The sequence below is a fragment of the Sesamum indicum genome, linkage group LG4, assembly GCF_000512975.1.
Source record: "Sesamum indicum cultivar Zhongzhi No. 13 linkage group LG4, S_indicum_v1.0, whole genome shotgun sequence".
Classification (NCBI taxonomy): Eukaryota; Viridiplantae; Streptophyta; class Magnoliopsida; order Lamiales; family Pedaliaceae; genus Sesamum; species Sesamum indicum.
Window position 1 is genome coordinate 9,683,035 of NC_026148.1, and position 22,185 is coordinate 9,705,219.

The following is a 22,185-nucleotide window of genomic DNA, read 5'->3' on the forward strand; positions in this document are numbered from 1 at the left end:
TTAATGAAACTCAAACTCGAATTCCATAATTTTATATTGATAGAGCCTCAACTTCGTTAATTAAAATAAATAAGTTGAAAACTTTTATTAATAAAATGATATTCATTTGGATATCGAAATCTATATAAAAGTGTTGCTAAAATTATATCATTAAATGTTGTCAAGGGCAAGCTCTACATTTAAATGCCTCCCGAATGCAAAATTTTTTGTTATAAAAATTAGACTAAAAGATTATTTTTTGAAATATGATCGTTTTTATATGTTGTTATCTAATTTTTTATTTTTCGTTTTAAAATGTCATACCAACTACATAAATTTTGCTTGTTACCACATCAAATCACTTTTTGGTGAATTTCCCCCCCAAAAATGGTCACATACAATGAATGTGTGTAATTTTCCACCACAAAATCTCAAATGTAGTTCATTTTAATATGAATACATCATGTTTTTACGACAAAAAAAAATTAAATTGAATATAAAAGCTAACAAATCCATGAGTGATTTGAAAATAAAAAAGATTCTTGTACGTACATTGTATTGTATGTGACCATTTTTTAATGAAAATCCCATCAAAAAATAATTTGAGATAGTAACTTATAAAACTCGTACAGTTTATGTGTCAAGTTCCAACAAAAAATAAATAAATAATAAAGTATTAAAACGATCATAATTTGAAGTGAAAAAATATTTTTTATGATTAAAATTATGCACCGTGTTTATAAGAACATTGATGTAAAGAAAAAAGAATTAGTACCCATGAGAAGAGGTTTAATTATTTTCTACTATTAAAATAATAATAATAATAATATATTTAAAATAATACATATAATATAAATATAACAAGTCTCTGAGCGTGTCCACAACTTCACAATTTTTAGCTTGAATTATGATATTAGAAAAAAAAAATATTTATAGTCAATATGAAAAGGTTGTCATTTCCATCATCAAAGTGTGTATTAGATGAAAATTAATGCTATGCAGCTCAAATTTGTTGACCTAGAACTAGAAGACGAAAATTGAAAAAAATGCAAGCAATTCTTATGATATGAAATGAATAAATTGTCCTCCTCTTAAATGCAATTTCCATCCTAAATCTCTTGTATTTTAGTATTTTATTCTTTCATTTTTTCAAGGTAGCAATTAGGTTTTGTAACTTTTTTATTTTTTGCAATTTTGATCTTTTAATTGTTGAAGTTTGTAGATGTTATCGAAAAAAGTATATGTCCTGCATGAGTTTTTTTTTTAAATTTGAGTCTTTGTTTCATTTATGAATTTCTGTCAGTATGGAAGTAATTTTTTTGTCCTGTATTTTTTATATTTTGACGTTTTAGTCTTTTATCTTTTTTTAGTAGCAAAGTAGGCTTTGTAACTTTTCATTTTTCACGACTTCGGTATGTTAAATTGATCAATGAGAACAAAAATCTCAAATTGAAAAAAGTTGGTGTGTGGTAGGTGCTTTCTTTTTTTAACAATATTTGTAAAATTTGATGATTGAAAGACCAAAATAAAAAAAAAATAAATCTGCTACCATAATATAATAAAGAATTAGAACACTAAAATACAACAAATAGAAAACGAAAATTGCATTTAATCCTCTTATCATAAAACTATATATGATGAATCAAGTCGTGTTGACTGGTGCATAGTCACGTTGGGGTTGACTCACTCCGCTTAAAAATCAACTCTGAGATAGTGATGCTTGCTTGGTTAGGTCCGCCGTGCAAGAGACGATAAAACCAGTCATACAGAGTCACAACTCAACTGCAGATTATGCGAATTTTACATCAAACTTCTATGTGCCGTGTTTCAGCAATGTAATGAAACTCCATTTTTTCTTTCTTGTTTCCTTTTGATGTTCCTCTGGCTGACACTGACTTGTGCTCAAAAAATCTATTATAAAGATACTAAATGGTTATATATTTGGTGTAAGAGATTCAAGAAACCAATCATCCCCAAACACTGCTAAACTGTAATATTTCTCTTTGGTATTCAAATGAAGTGTTTTCATCTCCTTTTTTTGTTGCTTGTTCTCTTACTAGAAGCAACAACCTTGAAGCCCATCCTAGCACATTCTTCACAAGTCAATGATGCCAACAGAATCAGGTGCTTGGAGAAGGAGAGACGGGCTCTTCTCGACATCAAAGGCGAGCTCGTCGACATCCATGGCCGGCTCTCTTCGTGGGGCAACGAAGAAAATAAAAGGGACTGTTGCAAATGGGAAGGAGTCCACTGCCATAATCGGAGCAATCATGTCACACAATTGAAACTTGCTTTTTACCAATTACAAGGTAAGATTAGCACTTCGTTACTTGAGTTGGAACATTTACGTTACCTAGACTTTAGTGAAAATGACTTTGAATATGCCCCTATTCCTGAGTTCATCGGTTCCCTCACCAAATTACGGTATCTCAAACTTTCCAACTCTAATTTTAGTGGACCAATTCCACATCAAATAGGGAACATGATATCACTTGAATACCTGGATATCAGCAGAAATGGTCTTGAAGGTGGGATTCCTAAGCATTTGGGAAATCTAAACAGTTTAGTAATCTTATATATGAATGGGAATAATTTGACTGGTGATCTTCATGAGCTAATTTCAAGTTTGTCGGGGCCGACTGAGAAAAAGTTAGAGATTCTTGATTTGAGTATGAATACCATTAGTGGATTGTTTCCCAACATGTCAAGGTTTTCTTCCTTGATGACATTAGATCTTCATGAAAACCAATTGACTGGTCCTATAGGAGAAGACAACCTTCGGCTTCCCAATCTTACTTATCTTGACCTGTCTTTCAATCGAATTACTGGTCCAGTGCCGGATTTATCGATCTCTTCATCGTTGCAATATTTGTATCTGTCCAACAATATGTTTAATGGAACATTAACTCAAAGCATTGGGCGCCTCTCTCAATTACAAGAACTGGACTTATCTATAAACGAATTTCTGCAAGTTCAGTTCAGCCATCGCTGGGCTCCCGATTTCCAGCTAGAATATTTGCACTTGAGTGGCTGTAAACTAGGGAACTATTTCCCGAGATGGCTCAAAACACAGACGGAATTACTGTTTATTGATATATCCGGAACTGGAATTTCAGACACCACACCAAGTTGGTTTGGCAGCATATCTCCTACACTCATGTATATCAATGCAACAAATAACCAAATTTATGGTTCATTTCCAAACTTCTCGTTCAGCTCAGGAGGTCCATTACTACCTTATTTGGGAAGCTATAGAAGGGTGTTGGATTTATCAAGAAATAAGATTTCAGGTTCAGTAAATTTTTTGTGCAATATCACTGATTGGCAACTGCTCGACCTCTCAGACAACCTTTTTTCTGGTCAGATTCCTGATTGTTTCGCTAAGTTTGAATGGTTAGTATATATTAATTTAGCAAACAATCACTTATCGGGGGAGATACCTTATTCATTTGGCTCGCTAAGTGCTCTTTCGTTGTTGCATTTACGTAACAATAGTCTCTCAGGCGGACTTCCCACATCCATGAGCAATTGCACGAGCTTGGAGATGATTGATGTTGGAGACAATAGACTCACTGGAAAAATACCAGATTGGGTAGGAAATAGCTTTTCCGAGGTAAGAATTCTGATCCTTAGCTCCAATGGGTTTCACGGTAGCGTGCCTTTGAGTCTATGTCGTCTAGCAAACCTTCAAATCTTAGACATCTCTTCCAACAAGATTTCCGGAGCTATACCAGATTGTCTTGAAGATTTCACTGCCATGAGAGAAAAACAAAATCCGTATCTGTTTTGGGGCCCTAAGGAGACATTTCCATTCACGCATCGGTTAGAAAATGCATATTTGATGTGGAAAGGGAAGGAGGTGAGGTACGTAAACTATGTCGGCCTTGTGAAGCTAATTGATTTTTCAAACAATAATTTAGTAGGTCGAATCCCTTCCAACATCACAAAATTAGTTGGTTTGGTGGGGCTGAACGTGTCCAGAAACAATTTAGTGGGACCCATTCCTACAGATGTTGGTGAATTGGAGCTCTTGAATTTTCTTGATCTTTCAAGAAACCGTCTCTCAGGTAGTATTCCAAACAGTGTATGCGATTTGAGCCACCTGGGGGTGCTGGACTTATCTTACAACAAGTTATCTGGAAGACTTCCACGATGTAGTCAAGGGCTTACTTTCGATGAATCAGCTTTTGAGGGGAATGTTGGTTTGTGCGGGCTGCCACTCAATAAATCTTGCCCCGGAGATAAATCCCATGAATCCCCAACTTCAAGAGTTGGCGGTAGTGATGCTGGAGAGGAGTTCGAATATGATAGGTTTATAACGGGCGGATTTTATATTGCTCTGGGAGTCGGTTTCGTTGTAGGGTTTTGGGGAATATTTGGAACAATATTGTTCAACAAGACATTCAGATATGCAATTTTCAAATGGTGGGACACCATTTACGATCTAGTGTTGGTAAGAATGGAGGTCAATAAGGTTCGTTTGTGGAGTTGTTTCCAGAAGCGGTGAGTACTTATTTCATATCCCCATTGTGTTAAACTTTCTGATTTGTAGTAGTAATTGAAGCTTTTTTTGTGCTCTTAGCAGGAGATTTCGACAGTCCTAAAAGATGTTAAGAAATCAGTGTCCTATTTGGTCTCCTGTGCTGTCTTTCGATTATACTAAGACACTTTTTATTGTACTAATGATATGAAATGCCTAATTTACACTCTTCAATACAATGTGAGCACATCAAGAACTACTTTTGGTATGTTTCTGAATGTAATCTTGATGTTGGTTTGGTGATCAATGCAACGATTCTCACACCAAACTGATTTGGAGATCAACGTTGTGGAAGCTCTTGAACTTGAAATCTTTGGGAGTATTGAGTCGCCTTGGAGTCTTAAACTTGTCCTACAACCAAGGCGGTGCCAAACCCTGTCAAGTTCATGGGCTTGGCCTAGACCAAGTATATTACCCATGGTTAATATTTTTCCCTATATAACTTTAGGCATTGACACATATTGACGGGGCTTTAGGTCTCAAGGCTTGGGCCTAATGCCCATTTTTATTTTTATTGTTTTAATTATACGTCAATAACTTGACATTTTATTAGAAATTGACGACAAAACATCAGAAAGAATGGATCGTACCTCGAGGATGAAGGAGGCAAAAACTTTATAAAAAATAAAATAAAATCAAAATTTATATATTTTTATGTAATAATTCTTCCAAAATTCCTAGTGTTTTTATGTTTTGTATTATTACTTTTTTGTGTTCAATTTTCAACCAACTTGTTCTTTTTAGTTTCATAATTTTTTTTATTTATTTGATAAAAACCTATAATCAAGGCCATACCAATGTTGTTCTCACCTGGGTTGTCTTGCAAGTCAATTGAAAACACACTTCAATTCCTGAATGAATAATTATATGAACTTTTTAAAATTATAATTCAAATTTCGACTATTATCGCCATAAAGTAATTTATATTTGTTGAAATATTATATGGTACGTAGTTTTAAATAACTTCTTCTATGCATTCACTACCAAAAAATGAAAAATAGAAAATAGAACATTAGCGACAAAAAAGATAAAAAATGTTTATATGAAAAAATGTTTACTTCTTCTATGCATTCAATAATTATATTTGTACAATGATCAATTTTATAGTTTAACAATTACTATTATTTTATAAAAGTGTTATCAACAAGAATTAGTTGCAAAAAAAAAAATGTGTGCAAAATTGTTATTAAACATAATTAGTACCTCATTTTAAGGGGGTCAAACTCTCTCAGTCGTTGCGGGCAAATGTAATAAAAAGGGGCTTCTGCCCCTCCAATAAAAACTCACACGCATAAGAGCATTCACTAAAGCACTTATCGCTGAATCAATGTTTGCTAATATACTTTTTCAATTTAATCCCTATTTTTGTTATTAATTACTAATTTGAGAGTCGAAATACTAATATATTTTTTATAAATCCTTATTTTCAGACTTACAAGAAACTAGGCTCAATAATCTCAAATTAAATATATTCAAATGAGCAACTTTTTATTAACATCAATTTAATTGAATTAGCATCACCACTTCTCAAATAAAAAAAGAAAAAAAATCATGGATTCAAATCCAGGTTATCCCACCAATTGTAATCAAGAAAATCACAAAGAAAAACAACAAAAATAAGTTTAAAAAGAGTACCGAAAATCAGGGGTGAAGGATTGGGTATTCGGTTTATTAAATAATTAAGTTTGAGATGTGTCGTAAGCCCACGTGACGAACCTGATATCAGCAATTGACAAACATGCCCAAATCCAATGTTCAGCTTTGGGCTTCATTTCCGGCCGCTACTGTCCAGGTACACTGTTCCATCTGCACCTTACACACTCCATTTCTTTACTACGCCCCAAAACAATACTATAATACTAATTATAATTGTTGTACTTTTGGCCTGTAATACAATCTTCAATAACTCATAAATCTTACCACATCAATTTTTTTCATTTTTCCTATAAACTCAACGAACACATTAAACGTAAAGCTTTTATACACTTGACTAATTAGTATTTTTCTAATACAATACAGCAAAGCCACCTTTAAATAATAGTATCGTCTAATTATAAAGTTTTTATTCACATCAAATTTAATTGAATCAAATCAAATCGATGTAAAAAGAAGACGTGGCCGCTTTTACACCATCGAAAAAGTTTGAAGCCCACGGCCGCAAATGACGCCAGCCACCATCGAGTGGAGGACTCGGTGTCTGCTGCTCCGCGGCCGGACGGTGGGCAGCCCATCTCACGTTCCTCTGCTGCCCCACCCACAAAACGGCATGTGTCATCTTAGAATTGCCCGGAATACCCTGCCCCTCCCAATCATGTCACAGTGCCATTCACTTTACAGAAAAAATGCCATCACCCACCACCTTTTCTTCATAATTTGAAAACTATGTTGAATTTAAATTCATTTTAAAATCTCAAATGAAAGGAATTTAGACTGATGCAAAATATTCTTGTATTTTTTTTTATTTATCAAAATTTGAAATGTACATAAATAATAAAATATTACAAATCAGTGATTAATTCACAATTAACATTTTCCATTCGATCGAATATTATAAATTAACTATTGATAATCCATCATAAATTGCACGAGTTATGCTTAATATATTTTTAAACTCGCAATATTTAAATAAAAAAATTGTTTGTATCAATGGTTTCTAATTACATGCACTTTACTTGCAAAATAAAAATACTGTAGTATCTATTTTTTTTGTAATTATATTTGTACCAATGTACGTGTACTGTGATTAATTAATAAAAATTTTAAGTATGATAAACAATGTTTGGCATTAAAAAAAAACTTAGAAATATCTGTAAAATTTATCAATATTACACACTACTTTCAGTTTCAATCTCTTGTTTAAATAGTTCAAAATTAAAAAGTTGAATTTATAAGATACCCTAAAAATATAATTTATTTTCAACTAAGAAATAATTAATTTTAATGCAAACACTCTCTAACTAGTACCAAGTTATGTTTTGACTTAGTTTGGCGTCAGATTGAGATAGGCAAATTGGACGATAAATTCTTATTTAAATTAAGTATGATCAAATTAAGTTAATTATATAATAAATATAATATATTTTATATGTGATTAATTATTTTTTTTATTATATACTATTATATGATAAATATATTATAATTAATTCAGATTCCACATAAACATGAAATTTTTATGACATGCAATCACATTAAATCAAAATGGTTTCGGGTCCCTCTCACTCATCCCCAGACCAATGGGGCAATTTCGTAATTTCAGTCTCTCCGCCACGTACAATCCCCACTCTCTGTATTTAACCAGAATCAGAAACGAGTTCACAATTCACGAACCTCACATCACATGTGGTCTACTCCCACGACGTACAAAAAGCTCAAACCCTCTTTTCCAACCCTCACTTACCCCCCTCCATAACAGTCATTCGCCGGAGAACCACCGTCCATGGCGGCCAGTATATCCATCGCCACCACATCAAAGACCACTGTCCATTTCAAGCACGCCGCATTTCTTAGTCCCAGAACCGTGTCAGTAGGTACGCCTACTTTACCGCTCTGCCCCTCTGTCCTGGAAATCGGCAGGATTTTGAGGTACAAGACCAGGAAGCCTAGTTTGATGGTTTGTACAGTGTTGAGGGATGAGAAGTTGAGCCGGCTGGAGATTCCGGATTCAGGAACGAAAAGTGGAGAAGAGAGTGAGGAACTGGAAAGCTCTGAGGCGGCGGCGCGTGTCGCAGAGAAAGTGGCTAGGAAGAGATCTGAGAGGTTTACTTATTTGGTTGCGGCGGTTATGTCCAGCCTTGGGATTACTTCCATGGCCGTCATGGCTGTTTATTACAGATTTTCCTGGCAGATGGAGGTGACCTTCTGCTCCTCCTTCTGTTCATACGTCTTATTTTTCTGTCGGCGACTGTTTCTTTGTAAGAATTTTGGAGTACTACGGGTGTATGAGTGTTTGTGTTTATGTGTTCTGCAGGGTGGAGAGGTACCTTACACTGAAATGTTTGGTACGTTTGCTCTCTCTGTTGGTGCTGCTGTAAGTTCCACCTACACTGCTAATTTTCAACTTAAAATATCAATTCCCTCTGTGTTACACCCTTCTCGAAGCTGGTTTTCTTACATTTCTCTGTTGTTCTGTTTCCTCTTCTTGTTTGATGAAATTCTTGGTGTAACGAAATTCAGGTGGGAATGGAGTTCTGGGCAAGGTGGGCACACAAAGCGCTCTGGCACGCCTCATTGTGGCACATGCACGAGGTTCGTAATTTGGTTGTTCAAGAAGATTTCTCTCAATAACTACTTCTATAAATAATGACAAGACCTATAACATTAATTACTGCTAAAATAATATCTCAATTACAGTCGCACCACCGACCGCGAGAAGGGCCTTTCGAGCTTAATGATGTTTTTGCAATAATTAATGCTGTCCCAGCCATAGCCCTCCTCTCCTATGGTTTCTTCAACAAAGGCCTCGTTCCTGGCCTCTGTTTTGGCGCTGTGAGTATTTTCATTCTTTTCATCAGCCACTAATCACTTTGTTATTTTATTTTACTAAAACAGCAAATAAAACATCATGATCGTAATAAAAAATAAAAAAAAGCCTAAATTACATGTGACACCATAAACATCTTACTATTTTACAAAATTATAATTACACCCATTAAAATTACAATAATAATTACAAATACATTCATATTCAATAGCGATAACATTCGCACCGCCTTCATCAATCTGGTGCAGGGTCTTGGAATTACGGTTTTTGGCATGGCGTACATGTTCGTCCACGATGGTCTCGTCCACAGGAGATTCCCGGTGGGACCTATTGCTAATGTACCCTATTTTAGAAGAGTAGCTGCAGCTCATCAGGTGACATTAGTCTGTCTAAATCATTTCCATGATGATCTATATTTGATTTAATCTTGTCTTGGTACAGAATCAAACGGTCAGTATAGTATTTGTTTAATATTAATGTCCGTGATTTCAGCTCCACCACTCGGACAAGTTCAATGGAGTCCCATATGGGTTGTTTTTAGGACACAAGGTTGCCCACTAATTATGTCTCTCTATTATACAGAAAGATCAGTGTCTGAACCTTTTGAGCTAACTATGAAACTCTACTTGTCTTGTTCTTGGTGCAGGAACTTGAGGAAGTAGGAGGAGTAGAAGAGCTGGAGAGGGAAGTCAATAGAAGGGCTAAATTCTCCAACAACATTTTATAGTTTCTTGTACATATTTGGAATGAAGAAAAATAAGAAAACAAAGTGGGCAGTGATATTATCTCTAATCAAATGAATTGACTTATGATATCGTCTCGTACTTAATTTCTGTCAAAAGAAATATACGTAACTAACATTCGGGCTGTAAAATATAATACACACACATATATATATATATATATTTGATGCTATATATAAAAAAGTTTGATCTAAATTGAACATTGGACTAAAAAGTTATCGTAATTGTTATATGCTTGTAATGTAATTGGTTTATCAATAATGTTTTAATCTAGTGGTTAAGGTTAAAATTGAGGTTGCATGAACAAATTTAAAATTATGGATTCGAATTTCACTAAACCTATGAATATTATCTCACTTTACATGATTTATTATTTTTTTTGTTCTAATTTAAAATAGAATTTCCTATTTAGAAACATATGATGGAAGAGAAAAGTCAGTTGGTTTTGCGGAAAAGCAAGAAGTGGAAAATGAAGGGTAGACTATTATTGTCATTTTTCAGTTTCAGGTCCCTCTAAAATTGTCATTTTTCAGAAAGAATAAATAAATAAACAAAATCATCAGTTTGACTTAAGTCAAGATTTTATAACGAGTTGAGCATCTCTTTTACAAACCTAAAAATTGTATGCAATAAATTCCCATAAAATATTTATTAATAGTTTATATTTTAATTTCAATTCTTACACCATATATATTCATATTTATATACATAGGGATGTCTGTAGAAGTAAAAGGACGTATTTTGTTTATATTTTTGGTTGGCCAACATTTGATGAGCTTTGTGTTTTAAATACGATGATGAGTCGAAATGTCAATGTCAATTTGGCCTAAGACATATATAACTGTCCCATGCCAAACTTGTTATGCACGTGGCGCTTGAATTTTTAGGTGTTTGGTTGCTTGTTGCTTGTTTGTTTGTATCTTTTCATCTTTCCTTGGTTGTCTACTTGTCTTTTTGTAGAAATGATGTGTTAGTGTACACACAAAAAAGTATTATTACAAGGGAAATGAAAAGAGGATTGCTTTGGATAATTTTGCACTCAACTTATCGCTTCAATTTAGATGTATGTGTCATCATCAGCATTATAGTGATTGTGCGTATAATGTTTATTTAAGTGAAATTATGTTATTACTAATTTTAAAAAATAAAGTATGTATTTATTTTTTCAAATTAGAACCTACAAAACAAACCATCCTCAGATCCACTCCAAAAAGGCCATAGTTATAAGTTTTCGATGATTAAGTTAAGTAGATTGTAAGAAAAATTAAAGAATATTAGACTAGTAAAAGTTATACCGCTTGCATGGAGGTTAATTATTTATAAATTTGTCAAATTGTACGATTTCAATAAACATATGGGTAAAATTATTTAAAAAATGCCAAAAAAAAGAACAAAATTAACAAACTGGAGTGAAATCTAGTTTGTTAAAATTTTGAGTGGCACCGCTTTCTCAAAACGCGGTGACACAATTTTTCTAAAAAAAGAAAAATTTAATCAGTCACCGCGGATGCTTACCGAGGTGACTGATTTTATATATATATATATATATATATATATAAATTAATTCAGTCACCATGATGACAAATCGCGGTGACTGAAAAATTTAAAAAAAAAATTACGTGACTGTCATTGCGTTGTGTGATCGCGATAACAGTCAACTTTTTAGCTTTTTAGTACATTATTTGCACGCTTTCAATAATTTATGTGACACCGCGCGGTTTTTTCGCCTATAAAAATCGGTCTCTATTCCCACATTCATACACACTGAAAAATCGGTGTCTGGGAAATTCATACACACTGAAGCCAAATATTTCTCTTACGTTCGTCACCGCTATCTCTCGCATTCTTCTCAAATTTCTTCACTTTTTATTTGAAAATTTACGACTGAAAAGACGTATAGTAAGTTATTTATTAAATTTTTGTGTTATTTGTTCCTTTGAATATATGATATTATCTCTTGCATTCTACTCAAATTTCTTCACTTTTTATTAGTTCTTTTGAATATCTGATTCGATTGAAACGTCATATATTCCACAGTGTGCGAGTAGCATAAAGCGGCAATGCACCCACATCAGTGCATTACCATCATACGGAGTCCAAATAAACTACAATATCATACAACGGTAGCGCGGTGTCTGGCCACAAAGCAGCCGACATATTGCAGGATGATTTGACCAACTTTTTTTTTTTTTTGAATTTTGTGAAAGAACCGGTATCTTCTTTCACTTTTATTTTATTTTATATATAAAGTTCATTGCAATTTTTTTTTATAGAAAAATTGTGGTACTGCGTTTTAAGAACGCGGTGCCACTCAAAATTTTAACAAACTAGAATCGCTCCAATTTAGTAATTTTTCTCTTTTTAGCATTTTTTAAATAATTTCTTCAAATCTATACATGTAAAGGTTTAAGATGTACATGATTGAATAATAAATACGTTGAATTAATAAAATGAATTCAAAACTTGTCTCAAAATAATAAATATTTCGTGCGAAAATTTTGATATGACATTCATAAAATATACTCCCGCATCATATTAGATCTGAAAATTTAGGACATTCAACGAAATTAGAAATTTCCAAATTAAGACATTATATTTTATTAAAAATAGAAGAAAAAACACCCAAACTTTCTTAATTGGTGGATGACACGAAATTCTGTCTCACCAATACACACTCATATTTAGATAGTCAAATAATATAATTAATCAGACATATAAATAATAATTAATCCCCCCAATAGCACAAAACAAATGCATGCTCGTCCACACTTAGTTTTATTTTTAAGCCAATGAGAGCTCCTCCACTTTGTTGTTGGTCTCCCATAATTTACCTAACAACCCAGTGTTTTATCCACCTTAGGGTGTACGTGTAACGTGCTGGACCAATCATTTGGTTCCACCTATCAATAAAGTGGATGGTCCACTTATACACCCATGTCGGGGATAAAACACGTCCCACAATGTAATTTGAGGATGTGAAAAGGAATGACAGGTCGAAGAGATATTGTTGTTTAACTAATTTAACGTCATTTCAACTGTTCTAATGATGATGTGTTGTGTTCTCCATGCCCACCATGTCTTCACCTGCAATTATGCTTCCTAAATGACAGTGTATTTTTTAAGGACAAATCATGTTTTATTAAAATAATTGATGGTTATTGCGTATATAATTTCATAATAATGTCGATTTTGAGGGGCGATTTGGATCAAAAATCAAAATTATGTCTTAAAAACCAGTTCGAAATAGAGATGTTAGGGAAGTGGAAACCTAATAGAGAAGAACAAATTGTTTGACTCATTCAGTGGTTCTAACAAAAACCCTTCAATGTTTCAGTCAGTTCAAATGAGATCAAAGGGAAAACGAAGAAATGGATTTATGAAAGTAATATTAATGTATTATGGCCCAAAATAGTTGTGAGGCGTGAAGTCAAATGTCCATATTTGTATCGATCTACATAGCGTGATCTCGAATTCTCAAGTACAAAACGATCAAATATACATTATTGCAGTTGCAGGTTGACCCCACTTGGATTAAAAACACATGAATCTTGATCTTGTAAGGGTACTTTGATCTTTTTGCTATTGTTACTTATATACACCCTTCAGAGAGTATTTTCTCATAGGTTTTGGAAATTGAACAAATTAATTCAATTTTTTTTTATAGCAAAAACTTCCATACTCTTTCATTATTCATGAACACATAACATGAACATTTTTACAATTTTTCTATTACTGTCCAAATAATAAAATAATGTATTATATGAAGACAATAATTATTAAATTGATCGAATAATTAAAATTTATTTTTTTCTGAATTAAATATTATAAATCATACTTAGTATCAACTAATGATATGTACCTATGTAAATTGACAAATTTTAACTTGTCAAAGGTTGAAAAACATAAAATTGAAGTAATTTAATGATTTAATAATATTGGCAGTGAAGTGGAATGAAGTTGACTCTAAGTGTAATTTAATTAATCACACACGTGGTAGTTTAATGGCTGTGATATGAGGAAGATGATGTAATTCCTTTTGTTTTCCCACTCAATTATATGTGGAATTTCAGTGCCTATATACCCATTCTACCTAACTATTATAGACTGGTTTAAAATGTGAGAATTCATGGTGGGGTGGAATTGTAAAATACGTTGAATATTCGATTCAAGATTGACAGATAATAAATTTAAAATAGAAATAAAATTTCGTCATAATATTTGAACTGCAATTCATCAATAAAAAACGATAAAACATTTATAAAAAAGTTAAATTTTCTCGAGTTCAATCAATTCTTGATACTCAATTAAACTTGTTTGAAACTAACCCTACTAACAATTAAATTGAATTTTTTAAATTAGAAAAATAAATTGGATTCAACTCCATCAATTTAAGTTAATACATTGACGTGTGGAATTTGGTTTGAATAATTCACAATTGGAAGAAATCAAGCGTTTTTTGAACACGTTCATCCACAAATGTCTTAAGCAAATGCATTATCGACAAGATTTTGGATATCTTTGCAAAAAAGGGGGATTGCATAAAGTTGATTTTTGAGATGGAATATAGTCCAAAGTATGATTTATTTTTGACTGGGGAACTCTGCTTTCTTTGCTTTTTTTCTGTGCTGTGCTCCCTTTGGTCTTGTGTCTAAACTTGGTCCACATTTTTTTATACGGAAAGTTACGAGTTTTTATAAAATTTGTCGTAATTATAAATACTTTTTTATTATTTAAAAATTTATAAATTCTTCTATGATATTTGATGAAATTATATAATTATAGGATGGAGGTTTGAAATTATCAACTTTGCGCTTGCTGTATATTTTTATTTTTTACAAAAAAATATAAAAAATCAGATGAGGTGGATGAAAAACTTTAAGAAAATTGTAATAAAAAAATTAATCACTTAGTCCATAAAAAATTTCATAAAATTTTTAAATAATAAATTAAATTATAATTTATAGTCCACAAGGACATTTTGTTCCGTTTACAATAAAAAATGGACGGTAACTTAATGGAGACTAACGAATTGGACTAATTGTTAAATAAGAGTTAAAATTAGGGGTAGTAATAATTTTTCAAATAACAAAAAAATACTTTTATAATTATGTTAGGTTTTAAGGGAGCTCGTTACCAATATCCTTTTTTATGAGATGAAAATAAGTCTCAAGTAGCTTTCTATTAAATTAAATATTTTTGGGCAATTATTAATATAATTTAATGAGTTTGTAATTTTTTATGTTTTTAGGAAAGAGAAATGAAGTAAATGGTTGAATGATTGAAAAAAGAGGAGTAATAGTTGAATGATTGATCCGTAAGTTTTGGGCCTCCAGAATTATAGTCCATGGGCCGAATATGAGTATATTTTGGGCTTTACAATTCTTATCATCCATCGAACCCAATAAGATGGCTTTTCATCAACGTATATATAATTTTGAGTTCTTTCATGAATGTAGTTCCAATTTTGTTACCGTTGAGAAACTCCCAGAAATATGGGATGAAATGGTGCCGGAGAGAAGCAAAAGGGTGGCCAGCGGCATCGTCTCAGGCAGATGCGGCAGCCTCCGTCTCTGCTTTCTTGGGTACTTCTTGACAGTCACGAACGCAAAACAATCGACTTCTTTTAAGTTTCTTGAATTACTGGTTCTTGCATTATGAACTTAAGACGAATATCTTGGTTCAAGGTTGATGATCACACGGTTTCTTGTATATTCTTGATTTCACGATTACCTTTTGTTTTCTTTCTGCCATTTTGAAGGTTTCTGTCTATTTTTTCAGGGTTCTTGAGATTCAAAATCAAGATTCGCCAGAGATAATTCAACCAAATGATTTTTGGTATTCTTGTCCAGGGCTTGCAAGAAATAAGTGAAAGAGGGGGAAGATCCATGAGTACTTTTCTTCTCAGTGCACAGGTACATGAAAATTTTAAATTGAGGCTGTTGAAGTATAAATGAGGCAATGAAATATAGAGAAACAAGAAATCATTTCCCAGAAAAGAAGGGCACTACATGCCTAGAGCATATTATTGATTGATTATATCATGTTCATGGTCTTACACAATCTAGACAGCTACTTCAAGCTAATGGAAAGCCATGCAGTGAGTGATATCTTCACTCTGGAAGTTTGAAGTTTGAACGCAAACTCATGTGTCTTCTTTAGGAGCAGTAAGTAATGTTTTTGTTTTTTCTACTATTATCTTTTTTACCGATCAATTTCTCCGATCTGCTGTCTTAATGCATGTATGTGGCCCATTGAAATCTAAGTGCTATCCATCCACTCTCTGTTGCTTCTGTTTGAGCTTGACTCTGAACATCTTATTTTCTCTTTGGACTGTGATGAAACTTCCTAAACCAATTTATGGGCAACAAAATATTTGTTCACAAGTGCATCTAGAAAGGTGTCTTGATAATGCAGTATGTGTTGCTTCTGCCTTTTCATATACAAATTCTGAAATCCAGTAAGAAAGGTGTCTTGATAATGCAGTATGTGTTGTTTGATAATGCAGGTGTCTTGATAACTATAATTGTCTTTAATTTTTGTTTCATATATTATTATTTTTGTTATAATTTCTATTTATATAATTCCTATAATCATTATTTCTTAAGAGCTTTATATTTCCTTATATAGTTTCAATAATGGTTGTTATATTCAAATTTATCTTCACAATCATATTTTCATTTGGAAAAAATATTGTGTCGAATGGTGGGATAAAATAAACACAGAAACTTTATGGATAAATTCATAAGAAGCATGAATTCTGAAGCCTCCTCATCAGGGACAACCAAGAGAAATTCGAATATAATTAACACAGGAGAAATTTTGATCTATTCTTATTCCTTGAAATTTTGAGGTAGTAGGTCTAATGGTTTTTGAAGTTGAATAGAAGGTCCTATTTGTTTTTAATGAATTTTGTCTACAAACTTGACTCCTACAGATCCATCAGGATGTTGAGTAATTTGGTCAATTTCTGAATTTTCTATAGGTTGAATAGGGGTGGTATTGACCTAGGAGGTAGGTTCCAAATTTCTGGTAAGGTGACATTTTTCCATTATATAGTCCTAATTCTACTAGGACTAGAAAGGTAGTTGTCTAGTAAGACTAAAATACTGAAAAGGAATTAATTCCATAGTTTTCAAGGGTTTCCTTTAGAAAAAGAGTCCGCCATTCATCAAAAAATCCAAGCAGCTCCAAATTCTTACAAAAAAATCAAATTTGAGTCTTTCCTTTTCCAAATACAAATCTGCAAGTTAGACGTGGGCACGCCTAACTGTTTTTTCAAATTTGTCCAAATCTCCATCTTGATTCTTTTTTTTATTTTTAATTCCATCTTTTCCTAATAGGTAAATACTGCAAAATAATATTTAATTAGGAGTATTTTGGTCACTAAAGAGGTCAAAATATCGCATGAAATAAGCACAAAATGTAATCCTATCAGTACAAAAATCTTAAATGTATGACAGACAAAAAGTTTTGAGAAAGCGATATGATAACAAAAGCTAACATAACATATGAACTAAAAATAAATCAACAAAAATAGTGAAGGATTATCTCCCATTTAGTCCTCAAATTCTATTTAGAGCGGCTGCAAAATTCATAATCCTAACGCCTCCAAATTAGAATGTTCAGAATGCGAAGCTTTCACAAAAATCATACACACTTTTGGTTTTGAAGTGTAAAAAGGAAATTACAATAATTTCACATTTCTTGATTTTTAGATATTTTGAGAAAATTGATAGAGATGAAATTGATGGGGATAAATGTTACTTTGTTTGTTAGAAATTTTGCATAGAGAAAGAGATGGAGACATAGGCTGTCATTTGGTTTAGATGATGCCAATGCACATTCATTTAAGCTACCAATGTGAAATAGTTTCAATTGAGTGTTTTGTATACTTCTCTTTGCATGTTACTTAGAATAGTGTCATATAAAATAAAATTGATATTGTTGATTTTGTATAGGTTTTCCTTTTTCTTTTCTTGTTTTCAAAGAGAAAGTTTGCCTAATGATACCGTTGTCTACTTCCTTTCTAATGAAGAACCGGTTTCCATGTCGTCTTGGGTTCATGTGATTCTGAGTATGAGCTTCGTGACTCGTGGGTTCTCTGAGACATCGGCTGTCATCTAATGTAAATACAAGTGTTCCTACTGTAAATGAGAATGCTTTGTTTGTCGTACTTTTGCGTCTATGTATTATGTGAAGGAACGTTGCTTCCAATTTTCAGCCCAACGAATAAGAGTTCTGATCCAAAGTTTTTGATATTTCTAACCTCAAAAACTTATCAACCAAACATATTTCCGTTCAAGCATTCATGTATAAACTCAACTGGATAAATATGAAACTACTGCAGTAGAATACATAAAGTACTGAACCAGAAAGCCTATGACAAGAATACAAGAATTTGCCTATTTCACCTGTAATTTTTATTCAACTTTTAGTCACCAATAAATTACCATCGTAAAGATCTCAATGACTTTTTTTATAATAGCAATAAGAGTTGCAAATGTGGACATCTTGCAAAATCAAGAATCACACTCTGCACTAACAGGATTTGCAATTTGATCATTACTATAAAAACATAATCCTAGCACTCGAGTTGTTCTCGTGGATATATGATCGAATTCCTGAAGCTAAAGTCTAACAAACATGAGAAATCACTGTCCGGAGCGCTTATTCTCTCTACTTTCCAAAGACTGAAACCTAGTCCATACTTCAGAAAATATGAATCCCAATGAAAGCACTTATGAGCATATTGACTGAGTTGCTTAAATTAAGGCCTAGAAGTTAGTCGGATTTATTGTGACTACAAAATTCATAACCTGGATTGGATACATCAGTACTATTGTGCATGGGAATGTTGTGCCAAAATATAAGTCTCAGAACGAACTGAACTAAATGTAGTGGATGTCAATCTGCAACGAGTCTGTATATTTGAGAAAGAAATATCCACCCAAGTAAAATGAAAATCCAGGACTAGCGTATAACAAGACATAATTCTAGAATGTCAATTACCAGCAGTATCTAAATTATCAAACAAACAATTACCAGCAGACAGTACAAGCATAAAGAGGAAAAATAAAGTCTTGAATAAATAATGCAATTGAAAAAGGCAGAGCCGATTGGGAGAGCTGAAAAATGAAGCACATGTGAAAAGAAACCAAAATTCACAGATCTCCCTCCAACCATACAATCAATCATCCAAGAAGTTCTGTTGCTCCTAAGCACAAAATACACTTCATCCACATTGATCACAACTAAATAGCTTTTGAAGACAAAACCGTTTGAAATAATCAAAAACAAGAGAAACAATGGCAAACCTTAACTTCCTACTATACAAGTTACTCCTCCTGAACTCCCACAGAAACTGTGGCACAATGGTCTCATCACACTAATCTATCCTCCGAAGAAAGAGAAAAACCCACGTTTTTTGGGTTCCTCCTCCACCATCACTGCCTTCATACTATCCTGCTCCACCAACCTCCAAGCGGCCTGCTCAAATGCCAATCCTGCCAAAGCAGGCGGCTTATTCAAAACCAACGGATACCCTCTATTTGTGCTTCGAATCACCTCAGAATCCTCAGGAATCACCCCCAACAAAGGCAACCCCAGCATTTCTTGGACATCCAAAACCGACATCATATCCTCCCCCTTAATCATATCCGTCCTTACTCTATTCACAATCATCTTGATATCCCTAATTCCATCACACTCCAACAAGCCCGTCACTCTATCTGCGTCCCGGAGGCTAGTGATATCTGGCGTTGTCACCAAGACCGCCTCATTGGCGGGCGTAATAGCTGTAATAAACCCGGCGTCAATTCCCGCCGGACAATCAATTAGTATAAAGTCCGGTGCGCCCTCTTCTCGGTTTTTAAGGGCTTCAACTAGCCAAGTTAAGGCTTTTCCACCAAATCCTAGGGGGAGCTTGGACCGGGGCTTGGAAATGCACAAAAGTTCGAAATTTGACCACCGTTTGTCCCGAACTAGGGCTTGATCCAGGCGGCAATCTCCGTTAAGCACTTCGACAACGGTGTAATTGACACGATTTTCCAGGCCGAGGAGAAGGTCAAGGTTTCGGAGACCTACGTCGGCGTCAATGGCGACCGCGGAGAACCCAAGGCGGGCGAGGGAGAGGCCTATATTTGCGGTGGTGGTAGTTTTGCCGACACCGCCTTTTCCGGAGGTAATGACCACCACCCGCGGCGTTTCCCCAGCGAGCTGAGGCTTGCGGTTGTACTGTAGGAGCGAGTGGATTGGAGTTAGGGTTTTGAGGGATTTCTTGAGGGGTTTTCTGGGGCCCAAGTAGAGGACGGATGGTTTAGTGATGGGCTGGAGACAGATCATTTCTTGGCTTCCCGTCGGCCGCAAAATCTGTGCAACAACCGTCCCAATGTGTGTGTATGAATGACTGTGTGAGGAATCTGAAACGGCGATGAGAAGATATGGGATATGGCGATTGAGCTTGAACAGGATGGAGGAAGTGGAAAGCTGCTGCTCAACAGTGGAATATCTAGTCTAGGGAAATTATGAGCGTAAATATCATGTTGGTACTCTGCTTTTCCAATATTATCACTTCACTACCTAAATATTTATGAATAATCTAACTGGTCCTCAAATTTTGCAGCTTTCTCAATTTCCATTCTTTGCTTCATAGTTCATACCAATTGACGCAATCCGGATCCAACAGTACCATAAAATGTCGAGAACCAATTGACTTGTAAACTAAATATCAACATTGGAATACTTTAATGGACTTAGTAGAAATTGAAGCAAGAATATATCAAAAACATATGAAAATCAATGGAAATGTATGAAAAGTGTGTAGATTATTAATGAACACGAGAGATTTAGCAAGTTAGTGAGCTAATATGTAAGTTCAAATTGTTTAGTAAAATTACCTTTATTGACTTACCTACATTATTAATGAAGTTTATTTTCATGCATTGATCTAGTTGTATGCCATATCATCCATGTTTCAAACAAGTAAGAACAAAAACTGTCACATTAATAGAGAAATTACTTATTTAGGAGGAAATTAGTTACTTGTTCAGGCTAACATAGCCCTATTTCATAATTACAGCTTGCGTGCTTATATCCTACTAACCTAAGTTCATGTTTATGTGTCATCTAAAGTGGGTGATACTCATGACGTGTTTATTAATTTCGTTAGATACTGGTGAGGTGGAAAGTGGGGCTGACTTACCTGATTTGGCCAGAAGGTTCCAACTAAATTGGAGGTGATATTTTATTTTTTAGACTTTAACATGCCAATTTTATCCTTAAATGAACTCTTTGATTAATTGGATAGAGTAATTTCATTGAGCTCTATTTGATAACATAAGTATCATCACCAATATATTCAATAAAATGTCTTTAGTACAAATTTTGATTTTTCATCATACTAAACATAGAATATGTCTTTTGTGACTGATTGATTTATTAATTTTTAATGTTTTGCACATAAATCTTTTGTTAATGTATGGATTAGTCATCCATTTTCATTTAATTTAGCAATAATCAACATGTGGGCGTCAAAGATTTACCAAATTATAAGTTAATTCATAATGTACATACAATTTATAAATAGAGTGTTAATATGAAATGTAATATTAATTTAAAGTAAATATTTTATTTTTATTTAACTAAGTGGGTGAGGTGGACAAATAAGTTATAGCACAAGTCTTGATATTATTATTAAATACTTACACTAATATATTAATACATCAATTCAATTTATAAATTCACATTATAATAAATAAAAAAAATTGTATTGACACCCACTCAAATTAGATCGAACTATATAAATACTTTCTGTATTTATAAAATTACAGCTATAGCCCTAACGAGTGTTAGTATAATATTTCTCAGGAGATGTTTGTTCAAGATTTGTTTTTAAATAAAGACTATATTTATAATTACAACTATAACATCAGTGTGTAACTGTAGTTTTGCAGAAGACAAAGGGTGTTTGTGCATTTGATTCAACCTCAAAATGTGTTAATATAATTTAATCTAAATTAAAAGTACGACGATGTGTTAATATAATTTAATCTAAATTAAAAGTACGACGTTGTGTTAATATAATTTAATCTAAATTAAAAGTACGACGATTTCACATTAATTGAAATAAATACCCATTACAATAAACTCACGTTAACTGAACCAATATACCATATTTGATGATACTCGAACTCCTAACCTCAAATTTATTCACAAGATCTCAAATTTAACCAACAACCACTAACTAAGTGTACCTAGGATTTGTCAAAAGAATTAATATAAAAAACATTTAAATTCCTTACACATTTTGTCCTAAGTGAAATATCCAATATTTTTCTTAGAGATTGCATCATTAGTATATTCTTGATCAAGTTATGATCTATCAAATTGTATCAAACTATATTTTGTTTTATAAATTCATATTACTTCCTTTAAAAAAATATATT

The 22,185-nt window shown here is 33.2% G+C and overlaps 3 protein-coding genes and 1 long non-coding RNA gene across 4 annotated transcripts; 3 read left to right on the top strand and 1 right to left on the bottom strand.

The window, feature by feature from the left end:
- LOC105160436 (MDIS1-interacting receptor like kinase 1-like) lies at nucleotides 1,551–4,811 on the top strand. The gene is made up of 2 exons (XM_011077806.2): nucleotides 1,551–4,482; nucleotides 4,565–4,811. Exons 1-2 carry the CDS (start codon nucleotides 1,994–1,996, stop codon nucleotides 4,581–4,583), a joined length of 2,508 nt encoding a protein of 835 aa, XP_011076108.2. The 5' UTR covers nucleotides 1,551–1,993; the 3' UTR covers nucleotides 4,584–4,811.
- Nucleotides 7,825–9,813, top strand: LOC105160437 (beta-carotene hydroxylase 2, chloroplastic). Its single transcript, XM_011077807.2, has 7 exons — nucleotides 7,825–8,369; nucleotides 8,487–8,546; nucleotides 8,693–8,764; nucleotides 8,870–9,004; nucleotides 9,248–9,373; nucleotides 9,492–9,548; nucleotides 9,646–9,813. Exons 1-7 carry the CDS (start codon nucleotides 7,956–7,958, stop codon nucleotides 9,724–9,726), a joined length of 945 nt encoding a protein of 314 aa, XP_011076109.1. The 5' UTR covers nucleotides 7,825–7,955; the 3' UTR covers nucleotides 9,727–9,813.
- Nucleotides 15,217–17,977, top strand: LOC110011907. Its single transcript, XR_002286996.1, has 3 exons — nucleotides 15,217–15,426; nucleotides 15,521–15,906; nucleotides 17,778–17,977. It is a non-coding gene; the product is annotated as an uncharacterized LOC110011907 (long non-coding RNA).
- LOC105160438 (putative septum site-determining protein minD homolog, chloroplastic) lies at nucleotides 18,803–20,257 on the bottom strand. Its single transcript, XM_011077808.2, has one exon. It carries the CDS (start codon nucleotides 20,081–20,083, stop codon nucleotides 19,133–19,135), a length of 951 nt encoding a protein of 316 aa, XP_011076110.1. The 5' UTR covers nucleotides 20,084–20,257; the 3' UTR covers nucleotides 18,803–19,132.

What these genes read in the sequence shown, in the direction of transcription:
- LOC105160436 (XM_011077806.2), top strand. Translation starts at nt 1,994, where the DNA reads ATGAAGTGTTTTCATCTCCTTTTTTTGTTGCTTGTTCTCTTACTAGAA.
- LOC105160437 (XM_011077807.2), top strand. Translation starts at nt 7,956, where the DNA reads ATGGCGGCCAGTATATCCATCGCCACCACATCAAAGACCACTGTCCAT. An exon ending in CTCTCTCTGTTGGTGCTGCT is followed by an intron (nt 8,547 to 8,692) that starts GTAAGTTCCACC and finishes AACGAAATTCAG; the next exon opens with GTGGGAATGGAGTTCTGGGC. An exon ending in CTGGCCTCTGTTTTGGCGCT is followed by an intron (nt 9,005 to 9,247) that starts GTGAGTATTTTC and finishes AATCTGGTGCAG; the next exon opens with GGTCTTGGAATTACGGTTTT.
- LOC105160438 (XM_011077808.2), bottom strand. Translation starts at nt 20,083, where the DNA reads ATGATCTGTCTCCAGCCCATCACTAAACCATCCGTCCTCTACTTGGGC.